At 36.0% G+C, this 24,348-nt stretch overlaps 1 protein-coding gene across 2 annotated transcripts in view; it reads right to left on the bottom strand.

The window, feature by feature from the left end:
• The window catches only part of SLAIN2 (SLAIN motif family member 2), a 76,544-nt gene that overhangs the window by 22,365 nt on the left and 29,831 nt on the right, over positions 1–24,348 (bottom strand). Inside the window, exons 3-7 of one of the 2 annotated variants that reach the window (XM_037164879.2) lie at positions 20,229–20,393; positions 18,384–18,545; positions 14,678–15,037; positions 14,106–14,243; positions 4,506–4,583 (exon numbers count right to left, since the gene is read on the bottom strand). In XM_037164879.2, the coding sequence (XP_037020774.2) occupies positions 4,506–4,583; positions 14,106–14,243; positions 14,678–15,037; positions 18,384–18,545; positions 20,229–20,393 (903 nt within the window). The remainder of the gene's footprint in view (positions 1–4,505; positions 4,584–14,105; positions 14,244–14,677; positions 15,038–18,383; positions 18,546–20,228; positions 20,394–24,348) is intronic. The other variant, XM_037164888.2, reaches the window with a different exon arrangement.

The raw sequence follows: 24,348 nt of genomic DNA, 5'->3' as shown, positions 1-24,348 counted from the left end.
CTCCCGAGAGGAGGCTGGGGGAGGCTCTGCGTGGAAGCAGACCGTGCAGGGTGTTTGAGCGGCAGGTCCCATCTCTTAATATGGATGGGGGTTATGAGGGGTTGTCTTTTAAGAGTTCATTAAGCTCTCTACGTGTTATGTGGTGTTCTGATTTCTGATAAAGTATATGTTGTACTCTAAAATAGAGAAGTTTAGAAAACAGATTTATCAATTATAAATCCTTTTAAACTTATTAATCCTTAAGTTCTTAGATCAATGCATTAGATTGTATGAAAGACCAAGTCAAAAAGTTCTACAGCCTCAAGCTGGGAAGGACTACTTGAACGAGGTGAACACGTAAGTTGAGGGAACGACCAGAGGATATGAAAGGGCTGGCGTGTCAGTGCTGTAACAAACATGCCATCTAACGACAGCAGCACTCTGAAGGCAGTCGGTATTTAATAGGGAGGTCCAGGCACAAATTTCAGAGAGGAGAAAATTTTGATCTAATTTTTTTTTCTTTTTTAAAAAAAGAGTTTCTTTTTAGAGAGAGGGGCAGAAGAAAGACAGGGAGAGAAATATCAATGTGTGGTTGCCTTTCATGCACCCCCAACTGGGGACCTGGCCCACAACTCAGGCATGTGCTGTGACTGGGAATTGAACCAGTGACCCCCTGACTCACAGGTCCTATCCACTGAGCCACATCAGCCAGGGCAAATGATCTAAGACTTTCTGTGCAAAGAAAATTGATAGACATAGTCAAGATTTAAAGAGGAAAAAAAGATCTTGGAAAACTGTAAAAGCCTTATCAAGCCTGTAATATACATACATTTTATTTAACTTTCATTCCAAAAATACCATGGTTTACCAGGAATCTGTGTGTTTGGATGGAGCCCTAACAACAGTCCCCATGCTCTCTTCTTACCCATTCTCCCAATTTTACATAACAAAGGCGTGGGAGGGGAGCAACTCCTATCATTTCAACTCTACCTAAAAACTATTTAGCAGAGGCTAGCTTTGACTACAATAATAATAGAAGAGGAGCTAAAAAGGGGGTGGGAGGGAGTGAAGGGGACTAGAAGGGAACAATATAATGACTGTATCTTATATATAACACAGATTCAATAAATTCTTCGTTGATAGAAAAGGGAACACAAGGCATTATGAATTTTGGAATCTGGGTAATGACAAAATTCTGGGGTTCTCCATTCTTAAAAAGTCTGATAGCAAACAGATTTTCAATTCGTCAATAAAGCTTCTTTTTTTTTTGCTGTTTTAATTTTTATTGAGGAAAGTTTGACATATGAGATTATATTAGTTGTACATGTACAATATCATGACTCAGTATCGATATATATCAAGAAACAATAGGTATAATAAGTCTAGTTAACCTCGATCACCCTACAATTGTAAACCATTTTTTCTTTTTTTTTAAATTAAATTTTATTTAGTTACTTTTCAAGTACATTTTTTAAAATCTATTTCTCCCATCCCACCCCACCCCCCCGCCCGGTCTCCCCCCTCCCTCCCATTCCCCCCCCACCCAGTCCTCATCCCTGTGTCTTTCATACTTGTTCCTCAAAATCCCTCCCCCTTTTTCCCCTTAAATTCCCTTCCCTCTCCCCTCTGGTCGCTGCCCACTAATAAAGCTTCTTAAAAACACTGTTTATCCCACCCTGAGTATCTCAAAATATAAAGAATTAGAGCAGCAATAGGCAACTATCACTAACTCCTCCTTAGTTGCCTCTTTCCTTCTAAATAAAAGTATGTTTCTACATTTTAATTTGTCCTGATCTCTGCACTTTTTCTAACTACTGTATTTTGCCATGTATGATGAGCACCTACGTTTTGTGTGTGGTATGCACAGGACTATTATACCCATGGTATGCAATCATTATACCCATGTATAATGTGCATCCTTATTTTCCCTCAAAAATCTGGGCAAAAACATGTGCATCATTCATGGCAAAATATGGTAGTCTTCCTTTTCTGCCCACGACTCGGTAAGGTCTCTACAATGTTTACCTCACTTCACTGAGTTCTCAACCACTAGGAATAAATATCTCTACGTCAAAGCAGTTCGAGATGTCACTTTTATGAAGCCTTAAAAGCACATAATAATTTTTTCCCTCAAAGAGAAGGATGAGATGAAGAAAATAAAAAAACTTTGCAAGAAGAAAATGCAAAGGGCAATGTGCCCAGCCTTTCGTGAGTTAATGGCACGAGTCTGTTCATTGACAAATGTTCAACGTGAGTCTCTTCGCGCCAGGCAACACAGTTCTGACTTCTCCTCCCATCTTCAAACTCTAGAGACTACTAAATACAATTAAAGTCACAAAAAAAGTGACCATATTTGTAATTGTTAAGGGAACTATTTTCTTCCTCATCCCGTAATCCTGGGAGCCCTTAATGTAAGTACTTCAGCTTCCTAGAAGATGTTACAGGCTCATCATCAGAATGGGACAACTGGTTTATGGGATGATGTACTAACTAACCCATGTTTCTTTATACAGGTTTAATGTGCTAAATGTACCTATGAACACAGGGTGTCTGAATCCTGTCTGCCTCACATCTTGTAAGAACAGAGAACCCCACAGTCTAATATACACACCTCTCTCTTTCAAAGTCTAGATATGAAAAGAAATTAGAAAATCCAATTGGTCTTGGATCCAAGAGGTATTCTCCAATTCAGCTTTAAGCTAATTCAGTAATTAAGCTAACATTTTAAATCCTATCACATACCTATATACATTTTTCAACTGGTTCAGAACTTACAGTGGAAGATGATAATTTCCAAGCCACAATACCAACCAGAAAATATGACAGTCTGGATTAAGTTAAATTTAAAGTAAGAGATTAAACAAAATGAAATAAAACAGAACAAAAATAAACATACACACATACAAACTTCTCTCCCTCTATTAAATCAAATAGACAGCTAAAGTACTAGGAATTAGGGTAATCTTTTAAGTAAAACTTTTACAATTATTTAAACCTACCTGATCCCAAAACACATTATGAAATAGCTTACAGAGGCATACAACAAATAAAATATACATAAACTTAAAATCCTCTACTTTTTATTGTTGTAGAGGAATCTCTTAGTCTGTTTTAGACATCGCAATCCTTTCATGCCCATCTGTTTTCACCCTACTGCACCTAGAAGTACTAAAAAAAAAAAGCTAAGGTCCTCAAATAATCTCTATAAGGATACTTTCTATAATGATCCCTAATAAGTCGCCTTCTCCATCAAAAGAACTAACTGCTGCCCTAGCTGGTGTAGCTCAGTGGATTGAGTGTGGGCCTGCGAACCGGATGATTGCGGTTCGATTCCCAGTCAGGGCACATGCCTGGGTTGCAGGACAGTTCCCAGCAGGGGATGCATGAGAGGCAACCATACATTGATATTTCTCTCCCTCTCTCCTTCCCTTCCCCTCTAAAGATAAATAAAATCTTTTTAAAAAATTTAAAAAAGAGAGAACTGCTGACAGTGGTAGCAAAAGACCCCTGGCTCTGGAGATCTGTGATCAACTTCTGATATTCAAAACACAAACATTCACACACTCCAATTTTCTATTTGGCTATTCTCTTTCCTTTCAGATTCTATTATCTAAAACTATTTCCTTGAATTATACTTAATCCACCAAATCACTGCTAAAACTTTTCATCAATGAACTTGTTAAAATTATCTTGTACTTTTGTAGACACGGTAACAAAATCTTTTTTCAACAAAGCAAATCTCAAACCTCCTCTTTCCAAATAATTCCCTTTAGTGCTTTAACCTCTTTATATAATTTTGTTTCTTATTGAGTTCGGAGAAATATTGTTCCTCACTGCCTGTATTTGTTCTGTCCCATTTCCTCTGAGTCTTCTAGTCTTACTATTGCTGGCCTATCTGATCCCACGCTCTCTCTCTCAATTCTGCTCTTTCTAGTGGCTCATGCATCCAATCTCCTGGAGTCAATGTGATGGCTTTGGCGTCCAACCTCCATGTATTTTTTCAACTGTCAGTTTTTATAAAAGCTACCACTCCATAAATATTCCAAACATTATCAATTAACCACAACAACTTGTTACTTAACACACACAGACTGATAATGTGAAAGGCATTCCCATTTCATCCTACAGAAAGGTAAATCCAAAAATCAAAGTCAGAAGAAAAAACATTACATACAAAATGTCTGTTATTTGGTTCATTTTAAAGCATTTATTAGTTCATCTAACATGATGTTAAACCAATGTACTTGTTTCAGGTTAGTAAGAAAAAGATAAATTATCTTAACATTAAATGCTATGTATCATTTATTCCTTTCAGAATAGCATCCCAATACATACCTCTGAAGAAAATACGTTTCTTCTGGATTTATCCAAGTAACAGAAAATGATTCAATATTATTTTATTATTATTTTAAAAAGACTAAAACGTGCCCCCTAGAGAGCAATAACTCAGTACGCCTAAAGGTATAAGAGTTAACTAAACTGACCATTTACTGAAATTTAAAACTTATTTAAGAGGCTGTAGTTACCTCTTTTTGTAGATGAAGTTTGAAGCAACTGTTTGGCTTTGAGGGAAGTACGAGGCAAATTTTTCAGCCTTTGCGAAGCTGTTGAAAAATAAGGAACTGTAATATTTGCCTGGAAGAACAAGATAAAGGCTATAGCTTCTGTAAACTTGAATATTTTAATACAAACCTGAGAATTTATTAAGAAACAGATACTAACTATAGAGTGAAAAAATATTAGAATCCTAGAGGCAGAGTGATGCTCAGTGCATTAAGTTGGAAAGGAAAGGGGATGAAAATCTTAGTACAAAGTGTGCATACTTTCAGAAATAGTTTTTTATAGAGGAGAAAATCTACAATATGTAAACTGATAAAAAAAACAAAGAAAAAACAAACTGCCAGCAAACATGCTATAGAGGCAAAGAATAGAAAGCTAAGTGAGTAAAAGTGATAAACACAAGCACACAGTATAGAGTAAAATAAATGTAGTACTTGCTCACCACAAAAAAGCGGACTTTGGCAAAGCGGTTATTGTTAGATGAACTGTCCTACCGTGACACCAATCCCCACACTCAAAAAGGAGAAGAAAACGCAGAACCAGGCAGATCTTCTAGTGATCACAATCTAGTCCAATCTAGTTTCTTACGTTCAATGTCATCGAGATGCAGAAGACAACTAATTTGTAATCCAGACTCTGGGCAGCAAACTATCGGGGCTGTGCACATATGCATATGGAGTGGGAGGGGTGTATGTGTGGGCGGGGCGGGGGGAGCTGAGGGGTTTGGAGGAGTCAGAGCATCCGCTTTTTAAGGTAATAAGGGAGGAGTTCTAACCTTTCTTCAAAACTCCTAATCTATTAATTGCAACAAAACTCTCCAAGCTGGCATGTGAGCCGTTCCAGCTGGCTGCGGTTCCAGTTAGCTGACCCGGGCCAGACCTACCAGTGCAGGCACTTCTTCAAGTGGCTTTAAAATTTCACTCAGTCAATTTGAAAGTCAGACTTTACATACCTCTAAGCTAATAAATGTACATACTGTATTTATGAGAGAGAAGGAGATTCCACAACAATAAATCTGGCCAAAGTATAAGGGATTATTGGGTTGAGAAAGGGGAACAATACATCATTAAAGAGAATTGAGAATTTTTCTCTCACTCTACTGCTTAACCCTATCAATGCTTTCTGATAGTGAACATTTTAAAAACTAGTAAATGTTATGATTTCAAATTTTACAGCACTACACAGTAGCTAAATAATACTTAATACCAACTTAAATATTGCCAGGCAGACTAGCAAAAACCTCTCTAACCCTAAAAAAAAAATCAGTTGTGTAATGCTTTACCTCATATCAATCCCACAGAAATACAGGATGCTACCATTATTGAATATTCTTCATTTACATATTTATTCATACGGCTTTCAACCATTTATATTTTCATTCATTTATTCATTCTTTCAAATCGTTATCCACTTTGTTCCTGATGCTATTTTAGGTACAATGGATTCAGTGGCTAACCAGAGACAAAATTCCTACTTTTGTGGAACTAATAACATTCTAGGAAAGGGGAAACATATAATAAACAAAAGTAAAATATGTAAATGGCCTGCCAGATGGTGATACTTGCTATGGAAAAAATTAAATAGGTAGGAAAGGGGGACAGAAAGTGGGAGACTTAAGTTGCAATTATAAATAGGGTGAACAGGAAAGATTTCCCTAAATGACATTTGTGGAAGATCTGAGGAAAGAGAGGAACTGAGTCGCGTAGGTGTCTGGGGAAAGCATTCTAGACAGAAGGAAAATCTACGGTCCAGCCGGAGAGGTAGAGTACGCCTATGCTGGAGGAACAGGAATTTGGCCACTGTGATTACAGAGGAGTAAATGAGGACACAAGGTAACTGACTATATGTTATGCTGGCAATCCACAATATCTATTAACCATCAAATTTTTTAAAATGAGGGCTTAATATCAAGCATCATCTTTAATCAACAGTTTTAGAAAGGTCCCATTCAAAATAAATATGATTCCAACACATCTTATTTATCCCTCAAGTTTCATGGGTGTTGTTATAATGGCATCTATATAACACAAGCAAAAACTGGCCAATGGTAATTCGAAGACTCAGACTGCAAATAGAATCAGGCAATATACTCTAAATTTGCCTGATAAAGACAGAATGAACAATTTTCATTGGATACCACATGGTCATATGTTATCCAAATAAGAGTAAAAGCTAAATTTTTTATCTAAATTATCAATCTTAATTTGATTAGTTTTCTAAATACAAAATCATTTTTAAATATTGAATTATAGTAGTTAAACTGCAAGTCTCCAAATATTTCTAATAAAATGCAATGTGTTAGTTGCTTTAAAATATTTATGGTTTCCCTCGTCCCTCTTTAAAAATTCTACTTATTTATTTATTTAGAAGAAGGGAGGGAGAAAGAAAGGGAGAAAAGCACCACTGCATGGTGGCCTCCTGCACGCTCCCCACGGGGCCCCTGGCCCACGACCCAGGCATGTACCATGACTGGGAATTGAACTGGTGACCCTTTGGTTCTCAGGCCCGCACTCAATCCACTGAGCCACACCAGCCAGGGCATGGTTCCTCATTTAATATTTATATAATTTCAAATAAGCAAGACACACTGTGAGATGCAAAGATGGTACATTATTCTCTCACGTTACCATTATTTAGGCTAATGTTTTCCCCTTCAAACCAACTCCAAAAAATCTCTGTATTTCTGTTAAACATGTAATATCATTTTCAAGTCATTCTAGCTCACAGTTTTCTTCAAGTTCCATTTATTCGCCCCCGTAGTTCTACAGATCTATTGTTTCCTTTACACCCCCCTTGTCTCCTAAACATGTAATTCAGACCATCATCACCCTGTTTTTGGACTAGAACAGTGTCTTTTGTGGATCTTCCTACATCCAATCCTTTCACTCTGTTCACGTACATCAAGGGAAGGGTGGTAAAAAATGCTGCCCTACACCACACCACCCCCAAGCGCAGGCGTAAGTGGGTACGCTGTCTGTCCGAAAACTCAGAAACAAATGAAACAAGCTTGTTTCCTTTAGTCCTCATGCACCAGCAGTAAAATGTCAGTGATAAAATGCTCCTCCCTGAAGAAAATATTGTAACTTGTTGGCCTAAGTTATAGACAATTGCTGCAGGTATGCTTGAGTTTTAATAACACATAGGTAGTTTAAAATTAGCACATTTTATTATTTACCCATTAATAAACAATGCATTTCATATGAAAGATAATAAGGAGAACCCCCAATTATATAGTCTCCCCTGGCACAGGTGGATTCAGCTACATGCTTGATTCAAAAGTAAGCTCACAGCAATTTAAAACTATGCTCACTTCAGCAGAGTATGTGCTCAAGCCCAGTGGCACAAAAACATATTCCTACATTTAAACAGATTAGAAATAAATGATGATGGTACAGTGGCTATAAAATCAATGAAACAGAATGTTAAGTTACTCCAATTCTGTCAGTATATGTGATTTTGAGTATATATTTAAAATTTTTCAACTGTGAAGACTTTTAAAAATTATCAGACTTGATTCGCAAAGGAACAAAGACAAACAATATGGCAATCTCTGGAATTTAGTGTAAAATACGATTTTATGAATATCTGCCAAACTTATCCTTATGCCCAAGATCTTTCCTATTTGTATAGTAGTTGCTTCATTAAAGAAAAAACAACAACAAACCTTTCAGAATTAAAAATGGGAGTGTGTTCTTCAATCAATATGAGTGAAGATAAATTGATACAATCTGGGCATAGTATGTATTACAAAGACCAATTCTGAAAAAATTACTGACAAATTTTAGAAGCTAAAGCTGTAATATCCACTACTTTAATATAGCAGTATATAAAATATTTTTCCATTAAAAAGGATTAATGTTGGATTGAGCGCAGGTCTGCGAACCAGAGGATCACGGTTCAATTCCCAGTCAGGGCACATGCCTGGGTTGCAGGCCAGTTCCCTGCAGGCCAGTTCCCAGCAGGGGACGCACTAGAGGCAACCATACATTGATGTTTCTCTCCCTCTCTCCTTCCCTTCCCCTCTAAAGATAAATAAATAAATATTTTTAAAAAAAGTAGTAAAAGAATGTCACCTATACAGTTTACTGCTACAATTAAAAAAATAAATAAATAAAAATAAAAAAGGATTAATGTAATTAATTTTAAAGTATTATCCCATTATCTTTGGGGGGTACTATATGTTGATGTTATTATTTTTAAATAAATAAAATCTTTGTTTAAATATATTTTTTAAAGATTTTTAAAATTTATTTTTAGAGAAAGGGGAAGGGAAGGAGAAAGAGAGGGAATGAAATATCAATATGTGGCTGCCTCTCTAGCCCCACTACTGGGGACCTGGCCAACAACCCAGGCATGTGCCCTTGACTGGGAATCAAACCAGGGACCCTCCGGTTCCCAGGCTCATGCTCAATCTACTGAGCTACACTAACCAGGGCTTTATTATTAATTTTTTCCCAACACAGTTATAAAACAGCAAGTGCAATAAAACAATATTTTCACTGTCTATGTTTTCCCTAGCCACCATTATTGTAACTCATCCCATTTATTTAACATATTTTTGTCATATGGGGAGTTGTTAAAAATAATCTTCTCCAGATGCCAAATGCTAAGTAAGCAGAAGCCACTACAAATGAACGTTAACTACTGCTGGGCAAAATGACCCTTATCCCCACACACAACAAACAGTTTGACTGCTCAGAGTCACCCTTCAATCCGCTTCCCTCTGCATGTCTAACCTTCTCAGTGTTACCAAGCCACATATTTCTGTTTCATTTTTTTAAAGTTCATCCAGATGGTATCACTGCCTGCACCAGTGCCTTTGTTCAGATCACTTCTTGCCCGGATTATGCAATAGCCTTCTAAGTGGTTTCTAGTCTCTCCTCAACTGCTGATCATTTTCTACATTGCTGCCGTACTGAATTTTCTGAGAAGTAACACTGATTGAAAGCCCACCACCGTTCCCTACACTTAGAAGATAAAATCTAAACCTTTTAATATAAAATTAAAAAACTTTCAGAATCTGTCCCCTACCTACATGTCTCATCCTTAAGACTTCACCATCGATGATCTCACTGTTGGGAAAAACTACCTCCTTTCTTCATGTGGCAAGTCACAAAATCCTCCTAAACTGACTGAGATTATCCTTCAGTATCTTTCCTGAAAACCTCTTCACGCTGCTGAATTTAATGCCTCCCTGTTCTCACAGAAGTTCATGCCCATTACTCCCTGCTACTGAATATAACATACACCAAAAATAAACCTGTTAAATAATTAAGGAATACATAAGTGACCGACAACTATATAAAATAAGTATTCAAGATCTTCTACAACCAAGATCTAATCCAGTGGTTCTAAAATTTGAATATGCTCCAGAATCAACTGAGAGAGATTTCTAAAAAAAATAGATTCTGGTCCCCATCCCAGATGTATTCGATCAAATTTTCCAGAAGCAAGGGCCAGAAAAACTACATTTACAAAATTGCTTCAAGATGAGATAACTGATCTAACATCACTACACAGCTTATGCTTAAACAGAAGTTCTACATATACTTTCTTCATTTTTATATTAACTACATAAATTTATCACAATTTTATGCTTCATAATTATGTAAAGTTCAAGTATAACCTTCTAGTGCTTTGGTTCCAAGTAAAATCTGGACAAAAATTCTGTCCCCATGAGCCTCTAGCTATTGGTAAAGCTGACAAATGATCTTATCTACCTTTTTTCTGGGGGTATACTCTGTATCCTATACAAAAATGTCCTTCAATTCAGCTAAATGTTAAGCCACGGATAATATTACACTGAATTATTTTGCTCCTTTCTAGCAATTCACAATGAGTGAATCATGCTCCAACTAAGACATCCAAGAATATTTTCCAAGATGCCTACTCATTTGCAGTTAGGTCAGCATGATGTAATCCAAACACTGATTGAGAGGAAATCAGGAGACTCGGGAAAGAGGGCATAGTTTGGCTTGGTTTTGCCACTTTTCTAGTTATATGATGTTGTACATATAATTTATATGGATCTCTGCTTCCTCTCTATAAAAATAAGACATGGGCTGTTGTTAGGTTCAAATGAGTTAATACATGTGAAAGTAAACATTTAAAAATACGAACCAAAGTTTGAGTATTATTACTTTTCTTAAACCAGCAGACTGTCTTAAATTTTTCTCTTTTCTTATTTCTGAACAAATAATTCCTATATTTTTCTGAAAACTAAACTTTCTACTAACCCGTATGCTAGTAGTCTTAGAAAGTAAGGCACTAGGTCTTTTGAAAAACTCCGTCCCTGACAAACATCCCTCCCTTAGCTGGGGAAACTGAGAAAATGAGATGCATCTATGACCTCTGCAATGCTCTGGTTTTCTTAAACTTTTTAAGTTATTCACATTTTCCAAGTATAAAAGTCAGAAATTAACAATAGGTATAAAAATGAAAATATATAAGAACTCTCATAATATTCATATTTTATTGCCAGCATCCACAATAATGCAGCCACAGAAAGTATGCATATAAAATAGTGATTGGCAGAATAACAAGGCAAAAGAAGTGACCCCTTAGGTGGAAATAACAGCACCCTTGCAAAGTTAGGTTCATGCAGATCAGCAAGTAAGAACCAAAGCTTTACCACTCAAGAGCTGGAAAAATACTTAAAACAAATACTTAAATACTTAAAACAAAATGCAACATCTATTATACCAACTATACGAAAAATAAAAACTACTAATTCATGTATAAGTTATATAAAACGTGCTATTATACTTGTAATTATTTATAAAAATATAAAGGCTATTATGAAAATAGTATATAACATACACACTAATAAAAACACACATATATACATTTTATGTATCAAAGATATACATACAATTTTAAGAAATACAGTTTTTTAAAAAAGGTGGTGCCCTACTTTCTCTTCTGCCTGTAAATTAATCAGATATTGAAAAACACCATTATGAAACTGCATATATATTTGAACACTTAAAAGTAAATTAGTGATTAAATCTCATTATGCACCCCTTATATTTTTTCCTTAATTATCAACTTTTGGGGAGAAAAAAAAAACCTAATTCACCTCCAGTAAAAATTTCTATGGAATTAGCAAGTGATTAATCAGTGGTAATTCCAACACTAGAGACAGAGAGTAATTATCATAGAGTTTAAGATATGGTCAGTTTATTTTTATATTACTAACATTTTTATCCTACTTATCATCCTTTTCGTTTTTCTCCTATTTTTTTGAAGAATTACTTTTCATTGTCATACAGCTTTGAGCTGCAAGAACAGTTCAAATACAGACTGTATGAGGGCACAGTCAGGAAACAACCCTGAGTAAAGAGCTGGTATTGATGATGGAATAAGGTGCAGGATATGGGCACGGCTGGCTTTATCACGGAACCGGGAAGCTGTCTGCAGGTAATTGTGTAAAGTTTTGAGGAATTCAAAACTTAACAATTCAAATAAAGTATAAAAGCATCTTTGAAACTCAAATATACATGTTTTGGATTATCTGAGTATAGGGTATAAAAGTGAGTTTTATTACTTAATCTTTTCAATAATATAAAATTTTCTGTTGTATTAACATTGTCGACTGCTGTTTGTTTCAGGCAAATATACAAGAAGAGGAAAAAAACCAGAAACATCATTTCTTAGGTGTCAAATGAACTTAATTTGCAAGCTTAGAGGCACAGGACCTATCACCATTGTAGGGATGAGTGCAAATTGCACCTTTACTTTCATTTTTAAACTTTTTTGTGAATTCCTGTTTTCTTTTATCATTTCATTTGAGTGTCACAAAGGCACTCTTAATTATACAGTTCATAAGACCTAGAACACTAAGGTTAAAGTTTAATTTGGTACAGACATGTTTTTGTACATAAACAGTCAAATAAATGAGGTATACAAATCTCTGGGTAACAATTTTCCACAGTGCCTTACATTTTAGAGTTTATCTTAGAACAAAGCAGAAATAGTATTTCTGGATAATTTGTATGTCTTAGTACATGGATGTAACAGCTCTCGAGGTGGACTTGGGCCCTTGAGCAGAATCAACGTGGGTTTGAATCCTAACTTGCCACTTATGAGCTGTAAGATCATAGAAAAATTACTTAACTATTCAAAGCATCACCTTCCTAATTTGCATATGTGTTAATAATTGGACCCACTTCATAGAACTGGTCTGAGGGTTAAATAGGCTTATGCATGTATACTACAATGAAGGTTTTTTTAATATAAATGGTATCAAGTGCAATTGGTAAATAAGAAAGTTTGTTGATATTTTTACAAAAGTCATTTGGGTTCAAATGTATTTTTTCTTGGCCTGTCGATTTTTGAGCCACCAATTAACAGTAGCTTAATACAAAGTACACAAAAGTCAGTTAAATACAACACAACCAAGAAAGAGTACAAGGGAATTAAAAAAGAATCGAATGCTTTCAAAGTTGTATAACTCAATAAACAAGTTATAAATGAACAGACAGTCAACAATGTCATGTTTGTTTCCTCTTCCTCACAGCTTCGAGGAAATGAAGAAACAGCAGCAGCAAACACTGACAGGAATATGCCACAAAGGAACTGAATGAACCAGACAATAGGACTGATGACGTGAGCTGTGGGATGCAAGGCATGAATACTGAGCATTTCTAAGATTGTAGAAATAACTGTGACAGTGCGTTTAAAACTAGATTCACTACCATCCAAATTATAAGCAATACATTTTAGAAAGTGTTTCATTCTTTTTAAATCACCTTGTACGTTAAGTACACAGTGCCCATCTACTCTCACATCACTTCTTGGCTCAGTTTGGCCATTCTTTCTTAGAAGTTCTTTCTGCATTATTTTCTTGGATCTTTGTTTATGTTGCATATGTCTCCTTAATTCAACAGTCTCAACCCTCCCTTTCCATCAAGTCACCTTCAACTATTTTTACAAGTGAAGTTTGTATTTGCTGGAGTATTTATTCATTCAGAATTTACATGCTTTTCATTGTGCTAGTATTTTTATAGGATCATTGTTGTCTTTACTAATGCTCTAGTAAGAAAGCTGCTTGAGTTTTCCGTGGTCTGTTCTAGAACTACTGTCCCCCACCCCTCAAATCCTGTCATTTATAATGTGCAGTATTGCAGAATGTGAGGTTTCTAAGGAATATACAGGGTCCAGCACAAATAATGCCTTTTTTTACTGCAAAATCATAAACACATAATTCTATAACATACCAATATCACACTCAAGTACACCATATAACATTTTAGGTGAAATGTTCAAATTAAAACTATACATTACACCCATATTATTACCCTACCAACTACATTCAAGCAGGCCTTACTTTTGCCAGATTCTGTATATTTATATATTAAATAGCTAGACTTTGCTTATTCTAAAATCTGGGGAGACAGTTTCACACAGCATAGAATTGCTATAACTGGGTATCTAATAGGGATAACTTTTAAATTACAATATAGCTATGATCACCTTATACCAAGTAGTAATTACTACACTGTACTTATCAGTTTAATACAGCTATTGAGCAGAAAACTAGTACCTACAACACGAAAACCACTTACTGGCTGAAGCCTGAGGTTGCATGCGAGGTATTCCTCCATTTGGCACTTGAAAATTTGAGTCACTTCTGCTGCTTTTCACTGAGTCAACTTGTATATTAGATGTTCGGGACAGGTTTGGAAGACTGCGTCTTAGTTTTTCTGTGAGAACAGAATTTTAGTTAAAAAAGGCTTTTTTTCAGATGGAAAAAGGAAATTATTAATCAGCATTCAAAAATCAAATTATTTATGCCTTCTGTATATTTTAAATACGTAAAAAGAAGTACATGTCATATAACAATATACAACTCAACCCAGATTCTGTAAGTGAATGGAGTAAGAGAAATTTTACAATGAACTAGAAATTATTTATTTAAATAAAAAATTTATATACAGGTCACTTCATAAGTGGAACAAAGCAAAGCAAACAAAATCAAGTAAAATTAAATTCACTTTTTCCTTTATTTTTGTATTGATTCACTATTAATAAAGTGATTAATTATATTCTTGATGTACCTATCTAAAAACCTTGGTAAAAATTGTTATTTTCACACTGAAATATGGAGCAGAAATTTTTTCCAAGAACATCTGATTACCTTCATTTTTCACACTGCTTGTCTGTAAATCCGTGGGATGGCCTTGAAGTGAAAGGCGAGGCTGCTGCAAGCGGCTAATCATAGGCTGTGGGGACACTCTACTGTACTCTATTCCCCGGGCAGGAGATCGCGAACGAGGTGAATTTCTGGGTGACTGCTTAGGTGATGGTCGAGGTGAATTGCGTGGTGATGGTGAAAACCTGTTAACAGCAGGGTATACTGCATGATGCACACTGTCATCTTCATCATCTAAACTCTGTGCATCAAGTTCCTGATCACTAAAAGCACCCCGTCTTGTAGAATTGCAGGATGAACCAGAACTGCGCCGAGACGTGGTGGCTGCATATTCCTGCCGAAGACCTGACGGTAATGAATGTGGAATTTTATTTCTTTAGTTATATTTGTCAACATTCAAATGTTTTTAAGGTTTAAAAACAAAAGATTATCACTCAGAAATTCAAATAGAGTATAAAATGAAACTCTCCAACTGAATCACCTTAGACATCTTCCCATAAAAATGCAGAAATCACATCTAAAAAGTTATTTTTAAAATGAAATTTTATAAATCTTTGCCAAATTTCGGCATTTCTTTTTGAATCTGAAGTCTGTATTACAAGCAGAACCATACATTTAAAAACATTTCTACTCCTAAAAACAGTAATCCAAGTTTAAGAGTAACATTAAAGGAAGCCATTACTGTTCAGCCAGTAAAGAATAAACAGTGAGTACATAAGCTCCCTAGATACCAAATCCTTGGGTTAATCGTATTCAAGAAGCTGATGAAGGCAACTTCTATCCTGCCCTTAGGATTCAGTATTGGGCATAAGTGAAATTTCTATTGCTTCATAACCCAAGAAGCTTCAGTAAAATAAGCTTAAATTCTAAGCCATCAAATAAAAATTTTCAAAGGACTCCCTTATGTATCCTGATCCCTCCAGGGACACCCTAGCAACCTTAGAAGCTTGCATTAAATGATATAAAACAATTGGTGATAACATATTAAATGAAAAAAATTACACCTTGAAAATTTTTTTAGATATTTCCATAGAATCCAGATAAAGTTTTTAGATGGAATTTAGATATTTTGAGCAAGTCCTGCTAACTATTAGCAATGTAGTCTGAAAGCTCTGTTCCAACAGTATTCTAACTTTGAAGTTACATATGCATACAGCAGTCCCTCCTTATCCACAGTTCCACATTTTGTGGTTCCAGTTAATCGCAGTGAACTACGGTCTGAAAATATTAAATGAAAAATTCCATAAATAAACAATTCATAAGTTTTAAATTCCATGCAGTTCAAAGTAGCATGAAAAAATATCACACCGTCCCTCCCCGGTCCTGCCTAGAATGTGAATCATCCCTTTGTCCACTGTGTATGCTGTATATACAGTACAATAAGATATTCTGTGTGTGAGAGAGACCACATTCACATAACTTTTATTACAGTATATTGCTATAACTGCTCTATTTTATTATTAATCTCTTACTGTGCCTGATTTATAAATTGAACTTCATCATAGGTACATATGCATAGGAAAAAAACAGCATATGTACAGTATCAGGCATCCACTGGGAGTCTTGAAAAGCACCCCTCGTTGAAACTGGGATTGAGGGGGAACTGCTGTATAAGGAAAGTGCTGTCAATATGGTTCTCTAAAGCAGTGAGTAAGAAGCACACAGGGAATCAGATTCCCAGGGCCCACCTAGTTACTTAGTGTTTTACGAGAGCAAACAGGGCACTAAAGTCAACCAATGAAAGACAACAGACAAGTGAAAAGAGCTCTTCAGTCAGAAAAATCCAAGCCCCAGTGCAGGCCCTCCCTCGCTCAGGGAGCCTAAGCAAGTCACGATCACTGTGGGATTGTGTGTTTTTCATCCTAGAACGAGGGGGCTTAACCAGGAGACAGTTGAAATCTGTAATTCTGCATTTCTATTACCACAAAAACTGGAGAAATGATGTTGTAAAAAGAAAAATCATTCTCCTAAAAACCAACTGGTGTTTTCAAGGAGAAATCACACACAGTTTTGATATCCTTTTTAATTCCCAGGAAAATAAATATTTGTGCATGCAGATGGCTTAGAAAGGGTTATAAGAGTAAGGCCAAAACTTCTTTTACTTGTTACTAAAGCACAATATGAAGCTACAGAAATGGTTGCATTTCTAACAAGATACTGGGGTTGGGGGGAGCGGTGAGGATGTCCAAAAGCAAGAACTGGTGAGTTTACCCTAAGGTACGGTTCAGCAGCATCCTTTATTCTCCTTTCACAACCATGACAAGAAGTAGCCCCTCACTGGCTGACCATACCACGGACTGAGCGAGGTGTTATACGAAATTACAGATGAGAGTTAGATGTTATTAGCTTCTAGGGCTAAAGATAAATAAAGCAAGCATCAAGTCTCCCTGTCTTTCTAAGGGAAGTTGTGTGAGAGTGGGAAGTGAATCAGCAGAGTAAGAAACATTCTGCGGTCTCCTAATGTTATAACTCGATAAAACTTACTATATATTCACATAAAAGGGTCTAAAAGTTTTTGAACTAAATTATAGCATGCTCCATTACCCTCAGTCCACTGTCACTGTGAAATGTGTGCTTCAAGGACTTTTTTATCATAAATGTTAAAGGGATAACTTTAGAGATATTGCTTATTTCAGTTAAGCCCATGGTATCCACAATAAAATATATAGTAAAGAATAATATTATAACCACCATCTTATATTCATATGAGAGTCAGGACATTCATGAACCCTTGAAATAGTATGAAATACCGTGTGCTTATTATATACATTTTGAGAATGATAGGGGACATAATTTTTACTGGATTTTTAAAGGTGTCTGTGACCTAAAAAGATGCAAGGACCACTTTGCAATGCAACGTCACATGCTTTATTTAATTTAAAATAACAAAGCCAAAGTTCTCATGAAGGTCTTTTTGATGTTCTATACCATACATTCTGAGGGAGGTGACATTTGTCTCAAGGGAGTTAAAATTGGTTCTGAGGATGTGAAAAAATTTTAGACACCATAATACACAAGGCCCGCGGGCCAAATCCAGCCCTCCCCCTTGCTTTATCCGGCCCAGCACCTTGTTTCTACCCGGTGGCAGCGCCGAGCTCTCACTTAACTGTTAAGGAGCAATTACATTTGTACTGTCCTAAAACCACATGCGGCCCTTTGAAGGCAACTGCGAGGCTGATGTGGCCCCCGGTGAGAATGAGTGTGACACCCCTGCCATAATAGATTGTGTTCCTCATAGTATATAAAGAGACAGAAAGTATATTTGTGGTATTAACATTTCATGAAGAGGGAGATGGAAAAAATAGGGAAAAATGATCTAAAAAGGCACCTTAGGGGGCCAACAATGAAAAAAAGGTTGAGACACACTGGTCTACATTAAGAAGACCCAGAGTAATAGAGTAATAACTACACCAGTGAGTTCGCAGAGTAACATGCAGGGTGTGATTATCAGTCAAGGGAGCAGAGCAAAATGTGCCTGTCTTTGCTCTTCGCATAGCAAACTGCTCTATACAGAATGGACTCTGGGAAAAAGCTAGTGAACAAGTCAGTCCATGTGTTGAATAAACCTCTAAAATTTCAACATTTCTATTTTTTCTACACTATTATTTTTCAATACTTTAAGACATACTTAATACCCACAACAAAATTACATTGTATGAAAGGCCTCAACTTTAGCAATGAAAATACTTACTTTCTTCCTGCATCCGAGCTAGAATCTGCACATCAGTTACATCATTTAGCTTATAATTCGATCCAATTGAATCTTCATCTAATTCTGAAGCACTTAACTCACTGTCTATAGAGGATTGAGGACTGAGTGGAGGATTTCTGTCTGATGAACTTTTCAAATTACCTTAAAAAAGAAAAAAATTCAAACTTTGGTGAAACAAAAACTGAATAAACATCTGTTATAGTTAATAGATATATCTTTTGATTCAGTTCATTATTATTCTGCTTTGCTTATAAGATTCCCAAATACTGACTAAAAATTGACCTTATTAAGAATAAAGAGGGCTATGAAGATTCCTAAATATATTATGGCATAAGCACAAAACATTTTCCTTTAACTATAACTTATCTATCCCCTTATAAAACAGTTAAGCTTTTAGCACAGTTCCTGGTAAGTAGTTTTCAATAATACATGTTAGAAGACTTGAACTTTTACAATATATCCAATGACATTGCTCTATAAATAGATCAATTTATGATGTGGTGTTTTCTCCTTCCAAATTCATAGTCATTAGCCAGTACCGTCATCTTTTCCCTTGAATAAAAGTAACTGTTTTTCCTAAACCAGAATACTGTAATTTGAGGAAAATCAGGATTGCTTAGAAAGTTAGAACAAACCAAAAAAGGAATACTAGCTCATTTCTCCTCCATTATGCCATGTTTACAAAATTCCTTTGGCAAACCAGTAATAGTGATCCAAGCAATTCTTGGAAACTGAAGAGTGAAGCACAAAGATGAGGTGAAGAAAATGACTACATAAAAAAATTTTATCATTCTAAACCAAAATGGAGACAGAGGACAGGCTAGAAAAATAAAATATATACATATCCAAAAGAGTCTAACTTGTTTCTAAGGAAATGCTTTCATCATATTAAATTCTAGTGGAGAATAATAAAATCATAACAGTGTCACGACTATTTCTAATACTAACTTATTTGAAATGCTTGTTTTCCAGAATTTTTCACTGTAAGCTCCAACATGAAGGCACTTAAGAGCAAGAAAATGAAATAGTTAATGTTCATATTATCAAGGAGATAATAGGAATAGGAAAGTCAGGCTCAAACAGTGGCTGAATAAAATTATTTATATTAAATAAATATAGCAGATTAAACTTTTCAGTATGACAGTAATGGGTGAAGTATATAGCAAATAACAATCTATATGCAAAGCAAACAGCTGGGTCAACAAAGTCATCAGTCTAGGTAGCGCTCAGGTCAAAATGTGAGATGGTTAACAATACTTTTTAATTTTTAAGGAAGTTACAATAATTAGCCATAACAACAGCAGCAATAAGAGTAACTGAATGAGTGAGTTCTAACAAACAGTAAGCCAAAGAACCAAAACAGAACATTCTTTCCCCAATTTACAGCAATGTATCCCTCCCCTTTCATTTAGAGCTTCAAACATTCTTTTGACACATTCACATTGAGCCTTATACTGTTAGTTAAGTGCATTATCAATATTAAAATCCTATAAAAAAGTTTTTAACTCTGTAGCTTATTTACAGACCAAGCAAGCTATTTAATAAGCATCTATTAGTTAAAATAATCAAGCTTGGGATCCTACTTAATGAAGCCAGCTTTAAAAACTTTTAAGTACATGCTAAAGAAAACCTCATGGATGTAAACTGGCTTATCTGTATCCCTATGTATAGTATTTGGTGCCAAGTAGTTCCTCAATGATATTTCCTCTAATTAGTTAAAAGTTTCACAAATAAAATAACTTGAAATACAGATGAGTAAGGTATTTTCTGAGATAGAGCAGTAAGTTAAAAACCATTCTTTAATCACTCTATTTCAATTCTTACCTGAATTTCCAGGAAGTATTAGCTGTTTGACTATTGGAGGTCGCACCGGGGTAGAGGACGGAGAATTGAAACCACTGCTGTATGGGCTACTTGCATTTGGACTGTAAGGACTTGTGTAACTCATGGAGTTGAAAGGATTATTATATAAATTCTGCCTCTTGAGAGCTGCATTAATGAGAAGGGGAAATCAAATTCAGTAACTGAGAAAAAGTTGAAATTTTATTACAGAAATTTTCCAATTAGGAAGTTCATTAAGTAATGATCAATCTCAATACAGAAACATTCTTATAGTAGTGGGGGAACATATATTACATTAATAATTCCAACAAAGTATTTTCATTATCTTAAATTGTGTTATGCAAGTAAAAAAGTAGTCATACTGAACAACAAAATAATATCATAGGAAGAATATCTCAAAAATTATTAACCACTAAGTGAATTTACTTATATCGTATTAGAAAGTTTATTCCAACTGAATCAACCCCAAATGGCCCTGAAAAATAAAATGAATTAAAATGAATGAAAGCATAGTTGTATTTTTTCATTTTTCTATAACAAACTGTATTGCTTTAAAAAACCCTACAGAATAATGAGTTTTTAAGAATAACATTTTCAAAGCTTGAATTTTTGAAAATAAAAAGCAATATTAACTATTTGGCTTGGTTAACATCAAAACATGTGAGAAATCACTCTTGTTTTTAAAAAAAAAAATCCCTCCCACCACCATTTTCCAGCCTAAGAAGAATATTTCTGCCAACAAGAGAAAAAACTTAGCACTATGCATATATAGTTATAAAAATATGGCAAGATATCAAGTGTAATTATATACAAGAAAAATAAATACTTCCACCCTGCTCTAAAATCCAGGTTATTCAGTACTTCTGACCGTCAGCAGCAGAGCACGGTGCAGAGACAGAGACAAGGAGGACACGGTGCTTCTTCTCAAGAGGCTCACAGCCAAGGAGTAGAGGCAGAAAGAAACAATCATTTCAAGACCAAATGAAATTAGTATTATAATAAAGGTGCAAAGGTTTGTGGAAATTAGGAGAAAAGAGTAAGTGAACACAATTGAGAGAAACCAGGTAAGTCTTTCTGGAAGGAGAGGCAGTGTAGCAGTCTTGAGAGAATAAATAATTTAATCTGTGACTGAAAAGTGGGGAAAGTATGTGCTTTTATCTGTCTGTATTTTTAACATGAACAGAGAAGCCACACCTTGAAAAGGCACAGTGTGTTCAGGGACCAGGGCGAGTGCTGTGGAGAGGTAAAGCGCACGGTGAGGGACACGCAGGAAGACCCAGCAGGCCCAGGTGACGGAAAGCCTGGACTCTGTGCTCGGGAGTCTGAACTCTAGTCAATAGCAGTGACGATGCCATCAGTGATTCTGGAGCCACAATGATATGATGTGATTACTTTAGGGAAAAAAATTAATGGAAATTTTGATGCTGAAGAGATTAGACTGAAGTAGGTGGTATATATGACAAAATAAGAAAAAGATATACATTAAAAATTGGAAAGGATTACTGAAGGAAAAAATAAGATGACTCTGAAGTTACTGGTTTGAAATACTGGCAGAATAGTACTTTTGGGAGAAACATATGTTTTCTGTTTTATTGGATAGTGCAGGAAGTTAAACAGGGCAGTTTTGTACATATTCACTATGAGACAGCACACCACATTTTATATTTAGGATGTAGTATATGGGATGATCTCAGAAATATCAACCTGAGCAGAAACAGGGCTGCTAATTTCTTCCTATCTCTTTACTCCTTGATCTCCTTTGAAACTCATGCTCTTTTACTTGGTTATTTATTTAATCACCAGCATTTCAAGTCCTCAGCCCTTTTATCTTCTCACTTGGTACACCATGTTCTTTTCCCTAAGAAATTTCACTCATCTCCACAACATTAGTTATGATCTACATGCCCAACACTCCTTTCATTATTTGTACCTTCAGTCCTAGGCGTTCCTGAGCTCCAGCTCCATATACGCTGCCCATTCGGTCTCCCCTGTGGGTATGGCAAGTGTGCCCCTGGGCCAACATGTCCACATCCAAACTCACAATTTTCCCACTTGAATTCTCTTCCAAGGTCCCCGTTTCAAAATAACATTCATCCTGTCACACAGCCAGAAGCCTAGAAATCACTGTTGTTACTTTATTTTCTCTCATTTCCTCATATTTGGTTCATTCCTTTCTACTCCCACGTCTTTTCATCTCCACTAGCACCCTTTCATCCCAACACACACCATGCAGCTATCATCATCCATCACCCTTACAAGCATTTCACATTTGCTTTCAACCCTCTCCACTCTACTCTCTATACGGTGGCTATCTGTACCAAAATGCAAATCTTGTCTTCCCACCCCCACACACCACACCCTTAAATTAAACTCTGATATCTTCCAATTGCTTTTACAGTAAATTCCAAAATCTTGAAAGTGGCCTATAAGGCCTTGCAGAGCCAGGCTTCTACATCTTTCTCCCCTTATCTCACTGTGCCGCCTTCCTTACTCTTCCCCCTCGACCTTGGCTTGGTCTAGTTCCTCCTGTGTGCCGCTCCCTCCCCGGCCTCCCACGGGCTGCTTTTGTCTGAACACCCATTTTTCCAAATCTTTAGGATTCAGGTGAAACATCACTTCCTGAGGTAAAATTCCTATTTCTCAAAGCAAGTATACTGTTCCTTAATTATACATTGCCAATTAAAATGATTATTTGTATTTCCACTTCCCCTACTAGATGATAAAGTCCATGAATATAGACAGTGTTTTTATTCATCATGTATCCTCCATCCTTTCTCCAAAGCCTGATACATTAACAGGATCTCAATATATATTAATTGAATATACACAGGAATGAATAAGATTAATTTAAATACAGATGATACTAAATACCATATAGATGGATGAAATCATAAAAACAGAGAAAAGTGGGGCAAAAAAAGAGATCTGGGGAACCCTAAACTTAAAAGATGGACTGATGGGTAGGAGTAGGAGGAATACAAACTTGAATGGGTACAGTATTCTAAAGATTTTATTTATTTATCTTTAGAGGGGAAGGAATGGAGAGAGAGAGAGAAATATCAATGTATGGTTGCCTCTGGTGTGTCCCCTGCTGGGAACTGACCTGCAACCCAGGCATGTGCTCTGACTGGGAATCGAACTGCAATCATTTGGTTTGCAGGCTCGTGCTCAATCCACTGAGCTACACCAACCAGGGCCTTGAATGGGTACAGTATTTTAGAATGGGATAATGGAAAAGTTCTGGAGATGGACAGTGGTGATGGTTGCACAGCAATGTGTGTATACTTCAGACCACTAAAGTGTATATTTAAAAATGGTTAGAGTAGACAATTCTATGTTGCGTAAATTTTACCACACACACACACACACAAAAGGGGGCAGAAGGAAGAATATTCAAAGACTACAGAAAAGACAACAGCAAGGGAGGGTAGGAGAAGATAAAAGAGATAATGCACTACCATAAAAAGCAAGAAAAGAACACCACAGGGACAAGTGGTAGAGCACCGCAGAGAGGCTGAGTGGGATGGAGCAGAAACTGTCCTGCCAAGAAGGTCTCTTTGCCTTATCAAAAAATACATTTAAAAAAATCTCTCCTCCAACTCGGGAAAAGGGGGTTTAGGACTACAAGGTTCAAACTTGAAATAGTCAAGTTATTTTTCCTTTAAATGTACATTATATTCATAGCTACAGCGCTATAAATGTAGATATAGATATAGATATAGAGCTGTAGCTAAGAATATAATGTGAATATATGGCTATAAAATCAACATTGTTAAACAGATCTAGTTCTTGATTACACCTTATTTTGGTTCAAGAGTAACAGCTTCTCTCATATATTCCCACTACCTTTAAATCCTTTATAATAAAACAAAAAGCCACTCACTCAAATTGATATTTCTGAGGTGCAACAACTTTGGTTTTGTCCTCTAAGTCCAAGTTGTTAATTACCAACTGCTAACAGTTCCCATTTCTTGGGATGTTTTAAACCAGGAATTGGTGAACTACACACCTGTGAGCCAAAGGCAGCCCAGCACCTGTTTCTGTAAATGAAGTTTTATTGGAACGCTGCCACACCTGTTCATGTATGTGGTCTCTATGGCTG

Source organism: Artibeus jamaicensis, unplaced genomic scaffold (assembly GCF_021234435.1).
Source record: "Artibeus jamaicensis isolate MK-2021 breed Jamaican fruit bat unplaced genomic scaffold, CSHL_Jam_final contig_889, whole genome shotgun sequence".
NCBI classification, from domain to species: domain Eukaryota; kingdom Metazoa; phylum Chordata; class Mammalia; order Chiroptera; family Phyllostomidae; genus Artibeus; species Artibeus jamaicensis.
This window is presented reverse-complemented; position numbering and strand designations above follow the sequence as displayed.